The sequence below is a fragment of the Ictidomys tridecemlineatus genome, chromosome 1, assembly GCF_052094955.1.
Source record: "Ictidomys tridecemlineatus isolate mIctTri1 chromosome 1, mIctTri1.hap1, whole genome shotgun sequence".
NCBI lineage: Eukaryota > Metazoa > Chordata > Mammalia > Rodentia > Sciuridae > Ictidomys > Ictidomys tridecemlineatus.
The window spans coordinates 240,686,474-240,707,190 of record NC_135477.1 but is presented as its reverse complement, the minus strand read 5'-3'; the positions used below and the strand labels follow the sequence as shown (position 1 = coordinate 240,707,190).

Below are 20,717 nucleotides of genomic sequence, written 5' to 3'. Positions count from 1 at the left end.
AGTCTATTTTTCTACCTGTTGAATGTGGACTCACCTTGGGATCTACTGTGATCAATAGAATAGCACAAGTTATACTATACAGCTTCTGAGTCTTGCAGATACTTCTCCTTCTGGAAACTACATGTCATGTGAAAAAGACTGGCCAACCTGCTGTGGTCTGGGAGCTAGCCTGTAGCATTGCCAGTCCCCAGTGAGGGAGCTCACTGTTAAACCACACAGTCAAGTTGCAATTTGGCTGCAGCCATATGAATGACTCCACCAGAGACCAGCAGAACCAGAAGGGCCCAATTCATACTGTTGAAACACAGAATAGCAAGCAAATAAAATAATTATTGTATTAAACCACTAATTTGGGGTATAGTTTGTTATATAGCAGTAAATAATTATATGAAATTCTTAGAGGGAGCCATGAATAAAGAAAAAGATAACCAAAAAATACAGATAGGTAGGTTACTCTTGTTCTTTAATTTGTTCATTCACATACTTTCCATCTTCATGTGGAGAGAAGTCAGGCCCACTGTGGTGGGAAGACCCTAAGGAGACCCCAAGGATATCCTCCTTCTGCTTTTTATGCATTTGTGTAATGGCCTCCTCTTGAATGTGAGACAGATTTCTCAACTGGTTTCTAAACAACAGAATATGGAAGCAGTGTTGGCTTGTCATCCCCATGGTTGTGTTGGATTATATAAAACTCCATTGTGCTGGCAAATTCACAACAGGAATTCTCCTTGTTGGCATGAGGAAGTAAGATGTGGAAGACGCCCACATGCAGCTTCCAGAAGCTGCAAGTGGCCTTTGGCCAATAGTCTACCCGACACAGAGGCCCTCAGTTCTACAGCCACGAGGAAATGAATTCTGCCAATAACCTAGCCAGCTTGGGAGCCAGTTGCCTCCCAGTTGAGTCACAGCTGAGAATGCAGCTCAATGGATTTTCCATTGCAACCTGGTGAGTTCCATGTCAGATAACCTGCCCACAGGAAATATATCCTCTGAGACAGGCACGGTGGTGCACACCTATAATCCCAGTGACTTGGGAGCCTGAGGAAAGAGGATCCAAATTTGAGGCCAGCCTCTGCAATTTAGCCTTGGCCCAATTTCAAAAAATAAAAAGGTGGGAAAGTAACTCAGTGGTAGGGTGCCTCTGGGTCTATTCCCCATTTCCAGGTGGGAGTGAGCAGGAAAAAAAGAAAGAATATGGGGCTGGGAGTATATTTCAGTGATAGGCCCTGGGCTCAATCCCCAGTGCTGCAAAAAACAAAACAAAACAAAACAAAACAAAACAAAACAAAACAAAACAAAGCTAAACTAAACTAAACAAACAAAACCCCAAACCACACTAGGCTTTGTAGAATCTCCTACAGCTTCTCAAGAATTCAATTCTTTGACTTTAAAGCAACCTTTACTCCCAGGAGAAAATAGTGTGGTTTGTGAAGAAGAAGGCATTCTACTTACTTTAGAAAGTTGTGTCTTTCTTGTCACACCTGATTTATTTACAATCTCACAAAAGAGAGCATTTCTTTTCATGGCTGACTCAAAGAACTGATGATAATTCACTCAGAGAATGTGATTTAGGCAAGAAATTAAATTTGTATACCTGTGTAAGGGGCCATTTTCCAAGTAGCAATGAGTAAGCTATTCCATTTCCCCTGGCTGAGAAAAGAAGGGTGTCAAGGGCAGCAAAAGGATGGAGGATTATATTTAAATCCAAAGTAAACTCCAGAGATTTGCCCTGAAGCTTCTGGATGAAAATAGAGACTGTGACTTAGAAGTCAGGAGATGCCTGATCTCCAGGTTGTCACTTTCCATATGCTGCCTTGTGCAGACTAATAGTTAAAGATTTAGTTTAGAAGTTCAGGAGAATTCCTGATCATCATGGTGGAGAGAGACCAAGCTTTACCTGATAAAAGCAAGAAATCTCACCTCTAGACTTGCAGGAATAATGAATAGGCAGTTAGAAAAATTCCAGAAATGTGCACCAGTTTGATCTCTTGAGCATTTCTTAAACCATATACTTCTGGAACATGTGACAGACTGTGGTGAAAGCAAAGAACTAAAATTATTTTCATGGCTTAGCTAGTCTCTGTATTCCTGTACATTTATAATATTTGTTTCTTCACTCTAATCTTTAGTGAAGGTAAATAAAAACACTGTGTTTCAAAATTTAAATCCTAATCCAAACATATTGGTTTTTAAAAATTGAGCATTTTCTTATGCTGAAAATGTGTTTTTCATCAGCACCCCATGAGTGGTGATAAAACAAAACAAACTGTGTTCACAGCATTTAAATCTAAAAATGAGGGGCTAGGGCTCTTAGCTCAGTAGTAAAGCACGTGCCTAGCACGTGTGAGACACTGAGTTCAATCCTCAGCACAACATACGAATAAATAAATAAAGGTATTGTGTCCATCTACAACTAAAAACTTTTTAAAAAAATCTAAAAATTAAAAGCAATTATTACAAAAAGCATAATCATAAACCAAATTTTTCCCCAAGAAAATATATTACCTTGGAACATGTTCCTAGCTAAACCCAATTTGAAGATTCATAATTTTGTTAATAATGGATTTATTAAAATATAATTTATACACCACAAAATTCACCCCTGTAAATTGTAAAATTCGAAGTATTTATGTATAGTCATAGAGTTGTGTAATTGTCACCAGGATGAATTTTAGAACATTTTCATCATCCCCCCAAAGAAACCCCATACCCATTAACAGTTGCTTCTTTTTCCCGATAATCTCCCCAATTCTGAACAATCATTAACCTACTTTCTATTTCTATAGATTTGCTTATTCTAGATATTTCATATAAATGGAACCACACAATATGTGGTCTTTTTCTTCTTTTTATTTGTTCTAATTAGTTATACATAGACAGTAGAATGCATTTTGACACATTGTACACAAATGGAGCACAATTCTCATTCCTCTGGCTGTACATGGTACAGAGTCACCCCAGTAGTGTAACCACACATGTATATAGGACAGTCATGTCTCTCTCCTACTGTCTTTCCCATCCCTACTGCCTCACTCTTGCTTTCTCTCCCTCTGCACTATCCAAAGTTCCTTCATTCTTCCCTACTGCCCGTCCCCCCAACTATGGATCAGCATTTGCTTTTCAGAGAAAACATTTGGCCTTTGGTTTTTTGGGATTGGCTTATTTCACTTAGCATGCTATTCTCTAGTTCCATCCATTTATCTTCAAATGCCATAATTTCATTCTTCTTCAAGGCTGAGTAATATTCTATTGGGTATATGAACCACAGTTTCTTTATTCATTCATCTGTTGAAGGGCATCTAGTTTGGTTCCATAGTTTAGCTATCATGAATTGAGCTGCTATAAACATTGATGTGGCTGTGTCACCTTAGTATTCTGATTTTAAGTCCTTTGGGTATAAACCAAGAAGAGGGATAGCTGGGTCAAATGGAGGTTCCATTCCAAGTTTTCTAAGGAAAATATGTGGTCTTTTATGACTGATTTATTCCACTTAGAATAATACATATATATATTTTAGCTTTCGGCGGACACAACATCTTTGTTTGTATGTGGTGCTGAGGATCAAACCTGGGCCGCACTCATGCCAGGCGAGCACGCTACCACTTGACCTACATCCCCAGCCCCCACTTAGAATAATTTTTAAAGGTTTATCCATGTTGTAGCATGTACCAGTACTTCATTCCTTTTTATTGCCTAATATTATTCCATGAACTGATGAACATTTGAATGGCTTTTATGAACTGTACTGGTATGAACATTCGTGTTTAGGTTCTTCCCATTATTGAGGATTCAACTCTAAGGCACTTTGCCATTGAGCTATATCCCTCTTTTTATTTATTTATTTATTTATTTTTAATATTTAGTTTTTAGTTGTAGGTTGCCACAATACCTTTATTTTTTATGTGATGATGAGGATTAAACCCAGTGCCTCAACACAAACCCAGCCCCCTCTTTCTATTTTCTTATTTTGAGACAGTATTGCTAAGTTGCAGAGGCTTACCATCCTTTTGTCTCAACTTCAGGGGTAGTTGGAATTCCAAGCATGAGCCAGCCCACTTGGCCATGTTTAGGTTTTTGTTTAAATGATATATTTTAATTTATCTTGGGTATATACCTAGAACTGTAATTGCTAGATCTTATGGTAGCTCTATATTTAATCCTATCAGGATTTACCAAACTTTTTCTAAGGTGGCTATAACATTTAACATTCCGATTTCCCCACACCCTTGATAAGTATATCTTTTTATTATAGCTCTCCTAATGGGTGTGAAGTGTTATCTCTTTGTAATTTCTTTCTTTCTTTTTCTTTTTTTTTTTTTTTGTGGTGCTGGGGATTGAACCCAACCCTTTGTGCATTTGAGGCAAGCATTCTACCAACTGAGCTATATCCCTAGCCCCTGTAGTTTCTTTTCTTCAATGCTTTTTTGTCAGAACTGGAGATTGCACCCCAGTGGCACTCTACCATTGAGCAACATCCTCAGCCCTTTTTTATTTTATTTTGAGATAGGGTCTCACTAAATTGCCCAGGCTATCCTCAAAGTTGTCATCCTCCTGCATCAGCCTTCCAAGTAGCTGGTATTACAGCTAAGCCCAGTAGTCTTTCTTTTGATTATCTGGAAGTGTTAGGACCTTAATTATATCTGTAACATCCTTCACCTTTGTTCATACTCTGTTAGAAACAAGACTCTAGCTCTGCCCAGGCTCAAAGAGAAGGGATCACACAGAAGTGTGTGTGTGGGGGGGAACCATGGCAGCTATCTTGGAATTATGCTCACAACAGATGGATATCAGGGTTGAAGTGCAATGTGTTTGTGTTCAGGCTTTTTATTCAATTTTTGAAAATAAAATATGTGAATTTATTACTTATTCAAAAATGAAATTTTTTCATTTGAAATTTAAAGCCTTTGAAACTTTACATTTGTTTCAGGCTTTTATGTTTGTTATGAGGAAGACCACTTTATGTAGTTGTTGTTGGACCCTAAAAACACTGAGTCATTATCAGGTCCTTGTAAAGAATGTGGCCTCTGGAGCTGATTGTGTAACCTGGGGCAAGATGTTGAATGACTCTGTGCCTGTTTCCTTTTCTATAAAATGGGGCTAATTATAGTACACAGGATGTCATGAGAACTAAATGAGCTAACTTATCAGTATTCTTTACCTACTGCTATCTGACACCACAAAACTTAGTGGCTTATAAAATAACCTTTGTTTCTGGCTCATACAATCATGGGTAGTTTGAATGGCTCTGCTGATCTCAACTGGGCTTGCTAGGCTTGCCTCTAGGTTGTGAGCTTGCTTCTACCTGCTCCATTCTCCTTCTTTTGAAACTCTGGGAGGCTATCCAAAGTGATTCTCAAAGCCATGAAAGAAGTTCTTCGAATCGTGGTGGTTAGCGAGAGCACAAGAAGACAAGCCCAAGTCACAAGCATATTTCAAGCCTTGATTTGCTTTACATCAGTAACATCCTGCTTGCCAAAGACAGTCAGGTGGCCAATTCCGAGGTCAAGGCTTGGGCTAAACTGACATCAAGAGTGAGAAAGTATACTCCTGCTGCTACAAGGCCACAGCAAGGGTGTAAAAATATGATTACGGGGACTGAAGAATTGTGACCTATCCTTCAGTCTAAAATCAACATGTAGGTTGAGGATGTGGAAGCGTGCTCGCCTGGCATGCGTGAGGCACTGGGTTCGATCCTCAGCACCACATAAAAATAAAATAAAGATATTGTGTCCACCTAAAAAACTAAAAATAAATAAATAAAAGCAACATGTAAAACACAGCCTTCTTTGACATATAATTAATGGTTAATTACATTTTTTCTGCCCAATTCTTTTTGCTTTTTATTTTTCAGCGCTGAGGGTCAAACCCAGGACCTCATGAATGCCATACAAGCCCTCTACCACTAAGCCACATCTACAGCTCTCATATCATATTTTAAAAGAAAAAAAAATTATTGCATGCCTCTGAAAGATTTGCTACTTATTTTATACTTCTATGCTTCATAAAAAGTTAGTCTGGGCATGTAAAATAGCAACCTCTCTAGAAAACAATTTCTTGGGTTTGTTTGTTTCTTCCTTCCTTTCTTCCCAATTGTACTTCTGAACATTAATCCAGATAAGTGAAAACTTGTATCCACACAAAAACATGTAAATATTCATAATAGTGGAAACAATTCAAAAGTCCTTCAATGAATGAATAAACAAACTGTACTACACATGTACTATCCGATACGACTCAAAGATAAAAAGAAATAAACTATAGATATACACAATTTGGATAGATCTCAAGAGAACTATGCAGAAGAAAAATGCAAATCCCAAAAGTCTATATAGTGTATGACTCCATATATGTAACATTCTCAAATGACAGAATAATAGAGATCGAGAACAGATCACTGGTCCGGAGGTTACAAATGGGGTAGGGTGAGAGGCTGGAGACAGCTGTGACTATAAGGGGTAGCATGAGGATTGTTGTGATGAACCAGCTTTATATCTTAATTATGATGGTGAGTACATATTGTAGAATTGCATAGACCTACATACACAGACACAGACACACACACACACACACACACACACACACACACAGTGCATATAAAAACCAATGAAATCTGAATAATGTGTGAATTGTGCTAATGTTCACTTCTCATTCCCTTGTTTTGACAGCATATCATAGTTATATGTTTCCACTGGAGGAAATTGGATTAAGGGCATGCAAGACACTTCTGTAATAATTTTGCAACTTTATGTGAATATGTAATCTTAAATTTTTTTTAAAATCAGATTTTGTGTCATGGTGATAAATGCTTCTCATTTCTATTGTTATAAAATAATTCATCCATGGTTTTCTTCTGGTATTTTTATAGCTTCATTTACAAGGCCTTTTTATTGGGTTATATCCCTGTATATACCCACCTACATGATAGATCCTTTTGGAAATTTTGTTTCTCAAAAGCTTCACTGTGATAAATTCATACAGACTTTGTCATTGCCCAGTGGTCTCTTAGTGAATAGCTCTCCCATTGTTTTCATGATATGGCAGTGGGCTTCCCCCAAAGTGAATGATGGGATTATGGGAGAAAGAAAGAAGTTGCAAAGAATATTATGACCTAGTCTGAGAAGTCACACACAGTCATGTTGGCCACATTCTCTTCATTGGAAAAGTCACTAAGTCTGGCCCACACTCAAGCGGAGGGATATTTGGCTTCACATTTTAAGGGAAGATTATCAGAGAATTGCTGGCATATTGTAGAATCTTCAGGAGAGCAGGGGGTGGGGCCAACTGGATAAACAGGAGCAGTGCTGGAAGATTTTGGCTACACAGTTAACAAAATATGTGTGTGTGTGTATATATATTTAGTTGTTGTTGGACATAATACCTTTAATTTATTTATTTATTTTTATGTGGTGCTGAGGATTGAACCCAGCACCTTGCACATGCAAGGCAAGTGTTTTACCCCTGAGCCACAATCCCAGGCCCACACACATTGTTTTTTTAAGTTAGAGCATTACACATAGTAGTTGGGTTCATTCTGACAAAGTCATAAATGCAAGGAATTTGATTTCAATCCTTATCTCCCACTCCCTTCCTTCTTCCCCCTATTCTCCTTCTTCTACTCTACTTTCTTTGGCTCTTTTATTTATTTTTGATTGATATTTTCTACATATAAAGGTGGATTTTCTTTTGGCACATTTATGTAGGCATGTAACGTGATTTTGTTAAAGATTCATTCCAAATTTCCTCCCCTTTCTCATACTTCCTCCTTCCTTTCTCCACCTCCTACTCTACTGATCTTCCCTATATATTTGATATCCAATCTGTGACACTGCCTTCTTTCCCTTATTTTACTTTAGTTTCGACATATGAAAGAACCACTCAACACTATGTTTGGAGTCTAACTTATTTCCCTCAGCATGATGGTTTCCATTTCCATCCATTTACCTGCTAATGCCACTATTTCATTCTTTATGTACACACAATTTTATACATTTTGAACTATGGATTTGACTAAGTCACATAGTAAATTAATTACATTTCTTTCACAAAGAAACATGCTTTAATTTATTTGGTAAAGAACTAGAAGAGAGATGAAAGAACAAAAAGTTGGAAAGGACCTGGATGGGAGAAACTGGCTGAGGGGAAAATGACTTTGCCCAGACAGGAAAAAGGTCAGGTAGGCTTGGTGCACACCCTTCCACAGTGGCGTCATTGAGCATTCTCACTTTCTTGGGCTTGATCTGGTACATAGAGGTTCTGGATCTGTGGAGGGGGAAACAAATCCATCTAAACCATTGCTCAGCCACAGCCTGTGTTCATTATTTGAAACAATACTGGATGACCCACAATGTCAGCTCTCCTACTCCTCCAAACCCCTCAGGTTTTCCGGTTTGACAGCTATTCCTTTTTTTAAATTTTCTTTCTCTTTTCTTTCCCTCCCTCCCTCCCTTCCTTCTCTCTTTCTTACTTTCTTTTAGTTTTGATGGACACAGTACCTTTTATTAAATTTATTTTTACGTGGTGCTGAGGATGGAACCCAGTGCCCCATTCGTGTGTGGCAAGTGCTCTGCCACCGAGCCACAATCCCAGCCCTTGACTGCTATTCTCGAACATGGTTTGAACAAACTGCCAAGCACGCCAAGAGGATTTAACCTAGTCATTACTTAGAGATTTAATGTGAACAAAGACGTGGCATGAAACCCAACAGGTTTATTGTCTCTATAAAAGGATCGTTAAGGTCGAGTGTTTTACCGTGTTCAGTACTAAGTGTACAGCACTCACCGAGCCCTGGTCACTTTACTGGACAAGTCGAAGGCAAGGAAGGAAAAAAGGTTTACCAGCAGTAGCCAATGGTCAATTTGTTTAACCTCTCTACGCCTGGAAAACACTACCAGTCCACTTTGAGCCACTTGGATGCAGGTGCTCCTTCTTAAGGGCCAGGAAGTCCCGGTAGAGAGCGCACCTCTGGCACCTCACCAGCAGCGAGCAAAGTCCTTCCTGCAGCTCGCGGGGATCCGGGCGTCCAAGCGGGATCCCGGACGCAAAGACAGGAGCTTCCTTTTAAGGCCACAGTGTCTGGGGTGCTAAGGGGACAGCTACGAGCCGAGCGGGGTCCACCTAGAGCGCCCGGGATCGAACCGCACCCGTAGGGGGTCTTGGGGGCCTCTGGCTCCAGCCCAAGTAGTGAGGGGCGAAGCGGGGAGGCGGACAGACGCGGGACACGTCTCGAGCGTGGGACGGGACGCCAGGGTACGTAGCGACTGAGAGGCTGGGCGAACCTTGCAGGCCCGGAGCGGTGGGCGGTGAAGACCAAGAGTCCCGCCCGATCCAGCCGCTTCCGGCGCCCCCGGACACGCCCCTCGCCGGCTCTGCCACATCCTCTGGTGACGTCAGCCAGCGCCGCCATATTGGAAGGCCTCTGCTGCCGCCTCCGCTGGGGAGCTTGGGTTGTGTTGGGGCAGCGGCCGCCGGCAGGAAGGCGCTCATCTCCCGCCCTGCCGACGCCGGTCCCACCCGCTTCACCCCGACCCGTCTCCTCATGACTGCTCCCGGACCAGTTGCCTACCGACGTCGCCCCAGAACAGTGATTTAACACGGAAGCCCGGGTCGGGGGCCGCTGGGGAAGGAGGAGGAGGTGGAGGAGGAGGAGGAGGGAGACCCGGTCGGTCCCGCGTCCCTCTCGGCCCGGCGCGGCTCCTTGGCCCGAGCCATGACCTCGCTGACCCAACGCAGCTCGGGCTTGGTGCAGCGGCGCACCGAGGCCTCCCGTAACGCCGCCGACAAGGAGCGGGCGGCGGGCGGCGGCAGCGGCAGCGGCGAGGACGACGCTCAGAGCCGCCGCGACGAGCAGGACGACGACGACAAGGGCGACTCCAAGGAAACGCGGCTGACCCTGATGGAGGAGGTGCTCCTGCTGGGCCTCAAGGACCGAGAGGTGCGGGCGCGGCGGGCAGGGCGGGGGCGGCGGCACGGGGCCCGGACCCCAGGTGGGCTCCAGGTGGGCGCCGGCCTTGGGCCCGCGCACCTGCCCTCCTCGCTCCTGAGCCCGGAGGCCAGGAGCGCCCAGCTTGCCCCGAGGAGTGTTGAGTTGGCTCCCTCCTGCGCCGCCCGGTGCTTTCCAGATCCTCCTCGCACAGATTGCTTGGATTTTTCCTTCCCCCTTTCACAGTCTCTTTCCATTTCGACACCCGGCAGTCTGCGTTTGTTCCTCGCTTTTTCTCTGCCTGTTCAGCCTGGGTAGATCCTAGGTTGCATTTCCACCCTGGAGACTGCCCGCTAGACCGAACACCCAGGACCTCCAGCGCCCTGAACTCTTGGGTTTTGCGGGTTTTAGGACCTGGGAGGGGTCCACAGATCCGCTTGTCAGGGGATTTGTATTTTCTTTTGAACAGATTAAGGTATACCATTTGGTGTTATGAAAAAATTCGGAGGAAAAAGTTATTTTTCCCATTAAAGTTGAAAGTCATAAGTTGTCATGAAATTTGGAAAACGACTTTCTAGATGATCTTGCTTTAGGTGAGAGTTTATCTTTAATATTGCTGTTAAATTTTATTAGTTGACTGTTACGAAGAAAATTTTGACGTTTTAAAGGAACGGCTTTTTTTTCGTAAAGTGCTTGAAATGCTAGGTTTGTAATTTGATGAAAGGTCTCAAAGATTTAGGTAGGTTGTAGTTGCGATTGATATTTGTGTTCTGACTTTTGAAATAGATCATTTTCATCCTAATATCCAGAATTATCACACACAGAAAAGTTGGGGAAAAAAACTACAGTGAACATCTTTATATATACTCACGTCTAGATTCTAATAGAACTATTTTGTTTTATTTGCTTTTCCACGTATACACCCAGCTACAAAACCGAATTTTAAAGAGATCTGTACATAAATACATGATTGTATATTCTATAAATGATGAGTTGTGTGGCCCTAGGAGCTTTTTTACCTTAGTGTGGAAACTAGACAACATCTTTTGAGAGTCAGATGCAGAAGTTTGTTTTAAGTTAATTTTTCATTTGGGAAGGTGGGCAAAAGATTTCATCCCAATAAAACTTTCTTTTCCTAATGCCCCAGATTTTATCAAGCATAGATGAGTCTTTTTATGGACTGTTTGTAATTTAGTAATCTAATGCATTAAGTTTTACCTTGATAGAAATGTCTAGGGTGTCTGCAATAACTTGATTTCTCAGATCTTAATAAATAACAGCCACTTTGAAAAAAGTTGATGTCTCTTTGACTGTAAAAGGGCCCCCAGTATCTGTTTATTGCCGAATTGTGATGATAAAAGTAGGCCATATGTGAATTTCCTTTTTTCTGAAGATGAATAAACTAGATATTAATGTCCAGAAATGTGGTTTAGAAAGTATTCAACTTGACCTTTTTTAGGTTTCAGAGTTTGGACTCTTGTTAGTAAACTATTAAATATTTTTATTTGAGGCCCCCCCCCCCCATTTTAGAAAATATCAAAAAAGCAGAATGAAGAAAGCAAGCATTTCTGGTTAATAATTTAGTTTTTGATACTTCTGTTTGGATAAAACTGTGTAAAACTAAATTGTAAAGAAATGCTAAAACAAAAAGTAGCTTTAGGTGTTGAGTCACTAAGTGTGAGGAATTATAATAAGTACCTCTTCTTTTTTTCCCCCAAAATATGTATTAACTCTTCATGTTTAAAGCTATTACCATTGCTGTTTTCTGTGATTGGGCCTCAAGAACATAATTAAAGAATTTATTGATGTTTAATGATACTTACACTATTTAGACAATTTGAAGTTCTTTGGAAGGTAATTGAAACCATCTGATATGTTTGTTATTAGTCACTATATTTTGCAAGTCATGGGCAAGGTCCACAATAGCTAATTCTTCTTGCTGATTTCAACAACCACATAGGGCTCCCCTCCCCTGCTTTTTGTAGGCAGGTCTGAGGAGTTGTGATCTGGGGTTTTGCGTTTGTCTTAGATTTTGGTTTTAGAGATTAACCTCTATTTTTTTCTTTCATCACATACTCACATAGTAATTACTTGTACTGTGAACTCATCCATTCATGTTTTCCTGCTTGGTAAGTTTCCCCTCTCCCTTTTTAGGGGGCAGGAATTGCTTTTTTACCCTAAACGTAGGCATTTATGCTTATTAATATTAGATTTCAACTTACCAGATTTGTTATTGATAAATTCTAAACTGTAGTAATATGGATTAGTAAATGCACTGTTTATTTTAACTTAATCACTTTTGTAATATCTGAGTACTTTTAAGATATTTGAAAGCTAAACTTTAGGCAAGTCGTTGGACATGTTTTACATATATGTATATATACATACATATGTGCATATGTTATAGCCTTATTTTAAATTAAAGTCATTTAAATAAATTTTTTAATAATGAAATTTTACTCTGATTAAAAAACCCAGGTTTATTAATTACATATTTTGACTCTTTAAAAATGTTGGATGACAATAAACCTGCAGAAAAATGCAAATAAACATAAATTTTTACAAACTGAATCCTGTTAAATCAGTATGTAGGGCAAGAAATAGTTTATGACCAACTCTCCAGAAACCTCACTTGAATTTCTTTCCAGTCACTATCTTTTCCTTGAGAATAACCACTTGCTTAACTTTAAAATTCAGGATAAACTTAATTTGCCTGGTTTTTGTACTTTTATTTGTGTCTGGCTTTTGTTCTTCATTGGTCAGTCCATGTTGTGTGAAATTGTCGTTTGTTTATTCTTATTTGTCATACCAATTTGCTTATTTTTTAAATATCTCACAAATTACATTATTTCATTCAATTTAAAATATTAAAAAATTGTTTTGGGATTCCTCTTTGACCTATGGGTTATTAGGAAAATATTTTTTAGTTTTCAAATATTTATTGCTAAATATTTTTTATTTTTTAAATTTTTTGTAGTTGTAAATGGACAGAATGCCTTCATTTTATGTTTTTGTGGTGCTAAGGATGGAACCCAGGTGCCTCACACATGCGAGGCAAGTGCTCTGCCACTGAGCTACAGCCCCAGCCCTTTATCACTAAATATTATTGCTGAAAATCTTATTTTCTTTTTTAAAAATTTATTTATTTGTTCTAATTAGTTATACATGGAAGTGGGATGCATTTTGATTCACAGTACACAAATGGAGCACAATTTTTCATTTCTCTGGTTGTACACGAAGGAGAGTCACATCATTCATGTCATCATACATGTACCTAGGGTAATACCAATTTACTTTTAACACAATCTACAATATTTTAAAGATTACTTTGATATTCTGAGTCAAGTCTCTTCCTTCCTTTTACTGAACAGAAGGTTCAGTTTGCCAATAAGCAGATGGTCTGGCTTCATAATGCCTATTAGGGGTGAGTCTAAAGTCGTGGAGATTGATTTTTTTTTTTTTTTTTTAAGTGCACATTTCAGATTTTTTACCAGTGATTTTCCTTCCCAGCTTTTATAAAACACAGATGCCTAGGCCCCTTAGGGGATTCTGCTCTCACTCTGGGTAAAGAATCAGTGGCATAGGTAACTTCAGTGGCATTTCAAGGATTGCAGATAGGTTTAGGTTTACACTTGAATTCACCTTCCAATTAATTTGCTAATTTCTGTTATCCCTGCCCTTCCCTCCTTGTATTTGAGGGGGAGGGAGAGCAAAAGTGGTAGGTGTTTTTCTTTTTCTTTCCCCATTTATTTTTTGCTGTGCTAGGTATGAAAGTCAGGGCCTTACACATGCCAGGCAAGTTCTACCATGGAGCCACATCCCCAGGCTACCCCCTCCCATTTTATTTTAATTTGAATTTATTTTTGTTACCAGGGATTGAGCCCAGAGACAGTTAACCACTGAGCCACATCTCCAACCTTTTTATTTTTATTTATTTACTTATTTTTGGTACCAGGAGTTGAACCCAGGTGTACTTTGCCACAGAGTCATATTCCCAGCCCTTTTTTATTTTTTATTTTGAGACAGGACCTCAGAAAGTTGCTGAGGGCCTCACTAAGTTGCTCAGGCTGGCTTTGAGCTAGTGATCCTTATTTCTTTTTTCCCTATAGATGCCTCCAATAGAGCATTTTCATTTTATTGATAATTACCTGTACTAATAGATTATTTTCATATAACGTGTGTGTGCCTGTTGAAACAACCCAACCCATGCTATACTACTGAGTACATCCCCAGCCCCTCAGGTTACTTTTGAATTACTTTAGTGGCAAATCTTAGCTTTTTTTTTTTTTTTTTTTTTGTGGTCCCGGGGACACTGAATAATACAACTGAATTTAAAACCCAGTGCCTTGTACATGTGAGGCAAGCACTAAATCTTAGTGTTTTAAGGTTAGATTTGATTATTTTAATCTGCCAGTTACAAAGTTTGCCTATGGAATAGAGAAGTGAAGAGAAGCATAGTTGTGGTCCAAATGTATTATTTGCTTTACATATTGAAGTTCTCTGAGCTTTGGAATTCTCATGTAAAATGGTTTTGATTGTAGTGTTGTGGACATTTGTTTAATTTTCCACCATGTCTTCCTGGTTCTGTCATTGAGAGTTCCCCATTGTGTGTAACTCTGTGGTGGCCTCTTGAATCATCTTCTCCTAACCTTTTATGCTGCAGCCAGAATTCTCTAGTCAAGATGTTTTTTCCTTAGGTTTTGGGTCTGGAAAGAGCAACAGTTCTTTGGAGATTTTTTTCAAAGTAGTATCAAACTCTTCTTTGACTTTTTTTTTTTGAGCTTCTTTCTTTCTAGTTCATTGGTGCTGTCTTTTTCTAGAGTGATTTTTATTTTGTAAGTTCCAACACCTTCAGTAAAGTTTTTTTTTTTTTTTTAGAGGTTGTATTTCTAATGTTTGTAGACAGTTTCAGTACAACTGAATTTAAAAAAATAAGTAGATGCTTGAGCTGGATAATAATTAAATTTAAAATTCAGTTATTTGAATTTAACTGACTGACTTGTGGTTTTTACACTGGCTCCAAAAATGGGGAAAAATTTTCCATGGTCACTACTTTGAAATATAGTACTTGTCAAGATGTATAACTTTTTAAAAAATTCTTTCCACATTTGCAGTTGATGTATGCCATTTGTATGTGACAAATTTGTAAATGAGAAATACATTCAACAAATATTCAGAATTTCATGTTGTCGAAGATTTTTAGTAATTCGAAAGTCTAATAAAGCCTTCTGAGATGTCTATCTGTCCTCTCATGCCTGTGCTGATGCGGATGTTTTAGGTTTCTCTTTTCAAAGCTGGAAAGACTGCAACCTGTTTTAGTATCATATTATAGTATTAAAATGTCATTTAGTATATTTTGAAGTTTTTGAATTTTAAAATGGAAAACAGGCTGTTTTCTTGTTAATTGTTTGATAAATCTGATCTGTAAGAATATAACTGGGGCTGGGGTTATGACTCAGAGGTAGAGTGCTCACCTAGCATGTGAGAGGCAGTGGGTTCGATCCTCAGCACCACATAAAAATAAAATAAAGATATTGTGTTCACCTATAACTAAAAAAATAAATATTAGAAATACAACAAAGAGTAAAGTACAGCATTTACCAAAAGAGTTTTCTGGTAAATATACTTTTATTTTATTTTATTTTTTTGTATTGGGGAATTGAACCCAGGGTCCCTCTACTATGCAGTTATACATACATAAATAAAAATATATACAAACATAAATAATTTATTTATTTATTTTGGGGGGAGTACCAGGAATTGAACTAAGGGGCACTTAATCACTGAGTCACATCCCCAGCCCTATTTTGTATTTTATTAGAGGCAGGCTCTCACTGAATTGCTTAGTGCCTCACTTTTGCTGAGGCTGGCTTTGAACTCTCCATCCTCCTCTTAGCCTCCCTAGCTGCTGGGATTACAGGGTGTGCTACCATGCCGGGCTTCCCTCATATTTTTTTAATCATAAATACATTTGAACTAAAATTATTTTTATACTTAATAAATTGTATGTAGTTTACATATTCCTTTAATGGAGGGATTACTAAATTGGAGTCAACAGATGGGGTTTAGAAACTTTGTGATCCTTGAGCAAATGTGTGTGTTTTCCTGGGGAAAGGCTGTAACTTTCAGTAATAGTCAAAACACTTTCATGACCCCCCAAAAGTCAAAATTGACCTAATGGAGCTCTTTTTTTTGTTTTAGTTTAAGGTTTTTGTTTTTGGTTTGTCTCATTCTTCTTATTCCTCCTGAAATTGACTGTAGAAAATTTCAGGTTTCATGGTTGTAGTGAGTTGGATTTTTAGTTACAAGTGGCAGGGCGTGATGGCTTATGACTGTAAACTCAGCAACTCAGGAGGCTGAGCCAGGAGGATTGAAGGTTTGAGGTTAGCCTCAGCAATTTAATGAGCCCCTAATTAACATAGCAAGACCCTGTCTCAAAATAAGAAAATGAGCTCTGGTGATGGAGCTCAGTGGTAGTCCTGGGTTTAATCTCTAGTACCAAACAAACAAAAAAGATTTGAAATATGAAGTCAACATTTCCATGGCCTGTTCCAGAGATCTCATAAGTGAATTTAGGAGAAGTGTAACTACAACATCTAGGATTCTAACCATGTCTATGTTTATTGAGCTCAATGTTTATTGAACACATTCTCTGTGCCAGACCGTTTACTATAGGTACAAATGTTAGAAAATCTCTATTTTTAAAGTTTATTTCCTTTCTATATGTCAGAATTCATCCAATAAACTACAAAACTTAATTACAGTGCTCTTCGGATTTTTCAGTATTATTTCAGCCTGACATATCTACCATTCAGTAAATATTTTATTTATTTATTTTTTGGCTATCAGGGATTGAACTCAGGGACACTCAACCACTGAGCTATTCCCACCCCTTTTTGTTTTTTGAGACAGGGGTTTCCCTGAGTCGCCAAGTTGGCCTTAAATTTGTGATCTTCCTGTCTCAGCCTCCTGAGTAGCTGAGATTATGATTGTACACCAGTGTACTAGCTGGAAATCTTAATATTTTTGTGTGGTGCTGGGAATGGAACCCAGGACATTACTGCAGTGTCCTGAGTTCTAGGCTAGAAACATTAGGAGTAGAGCTCCCTTCCAAGGTCTTCATACTCTTAATCTGAGAGTCTAGGAGAGCAAAAGGAAAGCCAATAATTTTAAGCTTTTAAAAATTGTGGTAATTTTACCACAATACATAACAAAATATTTTAAGTCTTTTTTTAAAGTGTATAATTCAGTGGCATTAGATACATTCATTGTTTTGCAGCCATCACCATTCCCATATCTTTTTAATCATCCTATACGGAAATTTCTGTACTCATTCCCTATTACCCCTCTCCTCAGTCCCTGATAACCATTGTCCTGCTTTTTGTCTCTGAATTTTTTGTTTTTGTTTTTGATACCAGGGATTGAACCCAGAGGTGCTTAACCACTGATCCACATCCCCAGCCCTTTTTATTCTTTATTTTGAGACAAGGTCTCTCTAAAATTGCTAAAGCTGTCTTTGAAATTGGAAGCCTTCCAAGCTGCTGGGAATGCAGGTGTATGCCACCATGCCCAGCTCCTGTCTCTATGAATTTGACTCTTCTAGGTACTTCATGCAAATGAAACCAACACTTGTCCTTTTGTGTGTATTTTACTTTATCTTTTCAATGTTTATTCATATGTACCATGTATCACAATTTTATTCTTTTTAAGACCAAATAATAATCCCTTATAGGGGCTGGGGTTGTGGCTCAGTGGTAGAGTGCTTGCCTAGCATGTGTGAGGCACTAGGTTCATTCTTCAGTACCACATATAAATAAATAAAGGTCCATGAACAACTAATAAAATATTAAAATAATAATCCATTATAGTACCTATTATATTTATCCATTCATGGGCTTTGGGTTGTTTCTGCTTGTAATTTTTTATACTAATAACTGGTAAGAGAAGAGAATTTTTTGGGGGGTGGTATTGGGGATAGAACTTGGGCGTTCAACCTATGAGCCACATCCTATTTTGCAATTTATTTAGAGACAGGGTCTCACTGAGCTAATTAGCGCTTTGTTATTGCTGAGGCTGGCTTTGAACTCGCTCAGCCTCCCAAGCTGTTGGGATTATAGGCATGTGGGTGTACAGCCCTGCCCAGCTAAGAGAATTTTTTGAAGGGAGGGAGCTCTTGGTCATGGTCTGTTTTTCCAGATTTCGTGAGGAAGAGGAAAGGGACTGTTGTCAGTGGTAGAATGGTAGGTGTTGAGTACTCTAAGGAGTGGAATGAATACCTGTAGGTGAGGGCTGACCAAAGAGGAATGTTGGAGAGGAGATGAGCACTTTGGGGAGATAAGTGGTTTTTTTTTTTTTTTTTTTTTTTTTTTTTTAAGGAGATCTCAATGAATTGCTCAGGCTGGTCTCAAACTCCTGGGCACATGTGATCTTTATGTGTCGCCCTTCTAAATTTTGGGACTACAGGTACTTTACCACTGTGCACTTCTGGAGATAAAGTTTTGAGCCTCCTTTTGGGATTACAAGTATGTGCTAAGGCCCAACTCTATAGTCTTATTTTAAAGGAGTTTGCCTTTGCTCTTTTTTATTTAAAAAGTGAGTGGACTATCTTATGACACATGTTCTATTAACATTCTTTCTCTTAATGACACACAGTGATCACCTCATGTCAGTAAAGAGAATATTTCATGGTATGTGCTCATGAAAAATTTCAGTTGGCACACTCAGAAGTAAAATGTTTCATTATTTGTAATGACTTTATGTTAGAACATCTTCCTTGATATATGGTAATTTAGATCCTTGTATTTAAATATAGTCATGAACTGGGCCTTTAACTTTGTGTAAAACTTTGTGCTTCTGCCTCCTAAGTGGGATTGATTTTCTGCTGTAAGAAAAGCATGCAGAGACCACTATATAATAAATGTTATATTGACTAGATAGAAAATTTATGTGCTTCCGTTATTCTATATACTTCTGTAGAACTTTTCAAAGTGTTTCAACTTCAAATATTGACAGTGTGAAGTAGTAGTGATATTACTATATCTAGAGTCCACTGCTCTTGGGCATGAGTAATTGGCAGTTCCTCATTCTCCTTGAGCTGAGTTCCACAATCTTGTGAAACTAGAAGAATAAAGTGTATAATCTTCTAAGGATTTCTTAGCTTTTAAGGATGTATAATCTTTGGACATGATATACATCAAATGCTTAGCATAGTTTTAACATATAGTAGGTACTCAGTTTATGGCAGAGTATGACTATGTGAATTTTAAAAAGGGATTTGGAAGGATATGTCCCAAGTGTTAATGATGTTACCTTGAAGAAGTGGGTGAGGGATGGAAGGGGAGGGAGGAGGTAGTTTAATTTTCTCTCATGTACTTCTATTTAAATTCTTTTTCTAAACAAGTGAGAGTGCTTCAGATGTCTCAAGAAAGTGTGTAAATGAGCTGAGAAAAGGCCAGTGAGCAATACTTTTAAGGAATAGGTAGAGTAACCTGTCAATGACTCTTAGCAGTAGTTGCCAGAGGAAAGCCAGAAGAGGGGTTGTAGAAGCTAAGGGAATGCCATTGGCAGTGAATGTGGAGGAGTTAAGTGAAACCTTTTTCTTAAGAATTTTATCATGGTGCCCTGGACTGGGAAGTAAAAGGGAGACTTCTTTTTGACTGTACTTTGAGTTTGGTGTGAATGGAAAGAAGTTAAGACAGGGTTGGTCCTTAATCTCCTGCATATGATGGGCAAACTTGAAAATTTTGAGTGCTAATAACAGGGAGGTGCTGGTGTATATGTAAGAACTTTAAGGTATTTAGGAAGGCAGGAGTTGTGAACAAAGGTAAGTCTTAAGAGAATGGGAAGAAGGATTAGCTTTAGGCAGGGCAGTTTTCTTTTGGTAACCAGACAAAGGAACATGTATGGGTAAGATTGAGTTTATTGGGTTGATTTATTGCTTCTGTGAAGTAATCTGCAGATGAGCTGAATTCAGGAATTGGAGATAGTAGAGGTCCTAGTGATCCAAGGCCTGGTTATTACTTCTGTGGAGGAATACATTCTGAGTTGCAGATTGCTTAAAAAGGAAATTTTGAAGCATAATCATAACTTGGGTTACTACGAGTAACATGGGAAAAGGTGTGTTTTTTAGCAAGACTATATATATATATATATATATATATATGATTATATATGAATGTATGTTTTTATATTCTTGCTTTTCTCCCAATATACAAAAAAAAGGTACCATTTTGTACTTTGCTTTTTATGTGTTATATTCTGAAGATTGTTCTCTATCACTATAGAGGGTTTTTTTTTTTTCCTTCCATTTTTTTGGTACTGTGCATTGAACCTAGGGATGCTTTGCCACTGAGCTACATCCCCAGTTCTTTTTTTTTGAAGCAGGGTCTCACTAAGTTTTTGAGGCTGGCCTCGAACTTGTGATCCTCCTGCGTGAGCCTGCTGAGTTGCTGGTATTACAGGTATGTGCCACTGTGCCCAGCTATATAGAGATCTTTTGTGGCTCCATAGTATTCTATTATGTGAATATCTTTCAGTATGTTCATCTAGTATAATGATGTATGGATCCCATTTTGTTTTTCCTAATGGCTATCAAATTATCTCAACATTACTGATTAAAATGGCTAATTCAAATTGATTTGAGATGACACGTTTATCATGTATCATGTATTTTGTTTCAGTAAAATACATGGGACTGTTTTTGAACTTACTTTTTTTTTTTTTAAGTCTTTTTAGTTGTGGATGGATACAATACCTTTTATTTATTTTTACGTGGTGCTGATGATTGAACTCGCTGTCT

The 20,717-nt window shown here is 38.7% G+C and overlaps 1 protein-coding gene across 1 annotated transcript in view; it reads left to right on the top strand.

The window, feature by feature from the left end:
- Positions 1-9,370: 9,370 nt before the first annotated feature.
- Positions 9,371-20,717, top strand: part of Golph3 (golgi phosphoprotein 3) — a 33,547-nt gene continuing 22,200 nt past the window's right edge. The window contains exon 1 of the mRNA XM_005325660.3: positions 9,371-9,931. Coding sequence (XP_005325717.2) covers positions 9,707-9,931 — 225 coding nt within the window. The 5' untranslated portion in view covers positions 9,371-9,706. The remainder of the gene's footprint in view (positions 9,932-20,717) is intronic.